The sequence below is a fragment of the Fukomys damarensis genome, unplaced genomic scaffold, assembly GCF_012274545.1.
Source record: "Fukomys damarensis isolate Sample0158 unplaced genomic scaffold, DMR_v1.0_HiC HiC_scaffold_19, whole genome shotgun sequence".
Taxonomy (NCBI): Eukaryota; Metazoa; Chordata; class Mammalia; order Rodentia; family Bathyergidae; genus Fukomys; species Fukomys damarensis.
Window position 1 is genome coordinate 48,901,404 of NW_022900931.1, and position 4,365 is coordinate 48,905,768.

General features: G+C 50.3%; 1 protein-coding gene across 1 annotated transcript in view; it reads right to left on the minus strand.

The window, feature by feature from the left end:
- Positions 1–4,365, minus strand: part of Cadm3 (cell adhesion molecule 3) — a 29,697-nt gene that overhangs the window by 24,451 nt on the left and 881 nt on the right. The window contains exon 2 of the mRNA XM_010608083.2: positions 4,136–4,358. Within this exon, the coding sequence (XP_010606385.2) occupies positions 4,136–4,358 (223 nt within the window). The remainder of the gene's footprint in view (positions 1–4,135; positions 4,359–4,365) is intronic.

Genomic DNA, 4,365 nt, shown 5'->3' on the forward strand with positions numbered 1-4,365 from the left:
TATAATACAATGTATATTGGCCTATAGCTGATGGTTAAATAGGAAATACTAAGTTGTAATTTTTTTGAAAAACAAAAAAAAGATATGATTACTCAAACTTTCTAATACCCTGAATTTTTCATTCAGTAATCACTAAAGAGCTGTTCCAATCCCTTGCTTGCTTTCAGGGGCAATCTGGAATTAGATCACCATCCTTAGAGGAAGTTCCATTACTGAAAACTAGATGACAAAAAAGGGTTTGTTGGGCCAGTAGACGCTTCCACTGGAGTAGTAAACAATGAACAATGTGCCTAGACATAGCCCTAGGGCTTTGTTTCTCTAATGGTAACGGAAAGATTTTTCCCTAGGATGTGATTTAGGGAAAAGCAGTTTTTTTTTTTTTTATCTCATTCTACATATCATCTGGACTGCAGAAAGTATAGTAACAGCAAGAAGTACCAAAATAAAATCAAGATTTAAGAGCAGTGGCATGACTACCCAGTCTGCTGTTTCAAAGTGACCAGAACACCAAAAAGATGCCATCTGTGGAATCTTATGGCGGCAGAACTATGAGTCACCCTCTCCAAATGAATAGTGAATATCCCAGCATGATCCTCTCTTGCAATTAGATTTGGACCTCATTTTTCCTCAGAAGAAGAAAGAAGGAAAGCCTATGGTAGTGAGTTAGCTCCTTCTACTCTCAATGTAAGGCAAAGGAGTTTGAACTGTGTAGCAGACCCCAGTTTGTCCTTCAAGGATAAGAGGAGAGCCAGGAAACCAAGAAGAGGTCACGGGCTACAGGTCTTCTCTATTTCACCTTCTCTATTTCAATTCTCCTTTGGTCTACTCTATTTTACATTCTTAAAAAGCTTTGTAAGAAAACCACTTCCCTAGAGGAAACTACTAAAACCAACAGCACTGCTCAGATCTAGGAAAATCTTCAGATAGAGTATTTGGCATAACTACTTGGTAGGAAGTTGACATTCCATAGATTGAGGGCCACATCAGGCGGACTGCTTCTTCAGGGAATTAGCTGAACTCTACTATGTAATGTATTTCTGATGCTCTCATCTTCGCTGTGCCAGAAGATGAACTTGTCTTACGGGACAGCGTCTCCTTCCCAAGAGTTATAGCTGCAACTGAGGGGGAAAGAGTAGGGACAGAGACAGAACAGAACAATTATGGCTACAATAGGAACAGAACCTGGTTGGAGCAGATCTGCCAAGCTGATCTGTGGGCAGCTCTGGAGTAAATGCCTGCTGGACTTCTCTGGCACATTGGGCATGATCTCCACACTGGGCACCTGGCCAGAGGGCTGCAGAATGGATGGCAGTGGACAGAAGGTCATTGGAAAGGAAAAGATATTCATGTGTGGGATGGGAAAGTACAAGGTTAGATTGCTATAACCTGGTCTGAAGCAAAGCAAGATTGTTCATCCATCTGTCTCTACACTAGGTCAAATCACAGAGTGCTGAGAAAAACAGGAAGGATGTAAAGGAGGCTGGTCACAATAGTGAGTGTCGAGCTGCTCAGCGGAGAGATGACCATAGGGTATATTAAGTTCATAGGTTTTGCATCCTTGACACCTAAAATAGCCAACGTTTACCAATACTACTGCACAACTATGAGAAGAAAAGTCAGGGGCCAAATTCCAGATCTTGCAGCCACAGGACTAATGGTAGATACCACTTGCTTGCTTTTTTCCAGTCTTTTAATTCCTGTTCAGTCATATGAAGCTCAAAAAATTTATGCTGTACTCCAGGGAGCTATATTTTCCAGAAACACATGAAGTTTGCTTTCTTTATTCTAAATAGAAATAACCACCCCAGCACAATATACTTAACCATTTAAACTTCACTGTATTAGGGCGTTTTGTCTTTAAACCTTCACACCACATCTCTCCTAGTTTGGGCCAAACATTACCAGTTACCATGTGAACTGCCTTGCTCCCTACCCGGATGGCCCAGGTGAACTCGGGGATCCTAGACAAACCTCCTGCCTGGTCCTTTTCAGAAGAGTCCTCAGGGCCACCATCCATGACCCTTAAACCTATGCATCTACTGCCCACTATCAGGGCTGGCTTTAGTTTATAAGCCAAGAGTCAGAATTAGAATCCAGAAACCAAGGGGCAGAATTAACTTAGGATAGGAGGTCTTGTGGTATGTCTCTAACATCAGTGCATCTTGAGATGCACTCTAGACAGGTGTCTGGAGGCATGATGCTCTACAAGGAAAACTATGCTTGCTTGACTTTTCTTTGGAAAGAAACCACAGTTCCCTTCCCCAATGTCTTCTCTTGAAATTCCCCATTCAGAAGTTACTGCCTTGCACTCTTTCCCTCAAGCTACTGCTCTGAGACCTATTTCTAGATATAAGAACAGAGAAATTCTCTTTCAGGCTTAAATCTGCGTAGAGACTAGACAACCAAGTTGAGGACGAAGAGAGAGCAGTGCAGTTGGTGAAGGAGGGCTTGGCTTCTATGCAGGTTTACTCTAGTCTCCAGCATTTGCCTCCTGGAGTAGAAGCTTCCTGGTCTGACATCTTTTTCTCTTTTTAGGTCCTAGCCTGGCACAGTCAGAGACCATTGCCAAACCACTGTAGTTTGGGTGACACCTGCCTGTCTTTTACTCAGTTAGTATGTAGGAGGGCCAGAGGTTGCACTTGGAAGGCAGGGCCTAGTAGGAGGGTAATTGCTGAGCAAACCCTCAGCGGACTGCCTTTGTCTTGTGCTCAGCCTGTGCTCCCCCAGGACTCCCTCACCTCCTCTGTGAGCAGGGTCATCTGTACAGTCCTCTGGGGAAGGGGATTCCAGGTAGGGGAAAGGAGGGGCTGCTGTCTAAGTGACGACTGGGAGGGAACTCCCCAAAGGGAGTTGGGTGAGTGGAAGGTGGAAGGAGTCTGCCAGCCAGTGTAGGGAGGGAGGGGATCCCCTGAGTCCCTACACCAGGGGAAGCTCCTTTACCTTGATGGGGGAGGAGGTCAGGCAAGGTGGAGCTATAATTCCTCCAGCACCCGGGCTCTTCGCCTGTTTTCCTCTGATGAAATTCTCTACATCATCCTTCTCAGTTCCAACCCCTCCCCTCCCCTCTCCACCCCGCCCCGCCCTGTGCCCATCCCTGCTGGCCACTGGGTCCATCGCCCAGGAGCCGCCTCCCCTTTCTCCTCCCCTGCGGTTCTTTCTGTTTTTCGTTGGCATCTGGCCGGGCACAGCCACCCTCCCCCCCTTCACTCCGCAGAGGTCCTGGTCCCCTTCCCCTCCCCCACCCGGCCCACCTCCGACTGAGGCGGAGGGAGAGGAGGAGGATGCAATTCCTTCAGTCCCTCAGCCCGCCCTCCCTCCCCTGGGGACCGGAGCCTCTGAGCTGGGGCTCCAGTCCAGGTCTCCCTACTAACTGCCTCGGTGGCACCCTATTAACTGTAAGCAGCCTTTAAGAAGGCTGAGGTGCCCCCACAGCGCTGACCTACATAGCCCTGCCGGGCGGGAGGGGCTCTTCTCCAAGTCCCCTGGCCCCGGCCCCGCCTCCTTTCTCCCCCGACTCCCGGCCTCTGCCTCTACCCTTACGAACCCAAGGCGGTTTGAGTTGCTGACTGGGGCAAAGGGTCTAGGTATGGGTCCCACCCCAAATTTGGGAAAAATCAGTGTTCAGCCTAAGAAGGCTGTACATTTTCCTTGTATCCTCTCCCCAAATATCTTGATCTGTGATTTTGCCCAAACTACCCACTTCTGTCCGCCCCTCCATTCTGCCCCTCCCCAGGCATACAGCCCAACGGGGGAGGGCACTGCCCTGTGTTGTTATTTTGCCCCGAGAAGCCCCTTCTTTGCTCACGCCCCTCTCCACAGCCTCACCCTGGGCCCCTTCCCTGCCCACTCGCAGCTTCGCCGCGGGTGGGGGGCGCGCGGGGAGCAGAAATGTTTGCACACAGCAGTTTGGGGGGTTGCTCTGGCCACCCAACCCTTACAGACATACGTACACAAACACCCGACACACGCCCTGACTGAAACAGCGACAGCTCTCACTCCGCCCCCAACACACACTGACACAGACATACACACAGATACTGACACAAACGCAGGTCCAGACAGCGACACAGACGCGCACACCCAGACGCGCACACGGACATCAACACATCCAGACCCGAGGCTGCTCACGACGGACCTCGGCCCCGGGATCCAGACCCCGGGCACACGCAGACACGCTCGACGGGGTACACAGGAGGGTGCACACGCCGGCACACCCCGCGGTCCTCAGACAGAGATGCTCTGAGACAGACACTGGGTGTTCCAGCAGCTGGCGACTTTAACCCCCGGTGCCAAACAAAGCCGACGGGCTCTCCCGCCCACTCCCAACCGGAGCCTCCGCCTCGGGTCGCCCCCGCCCGCTGGCGC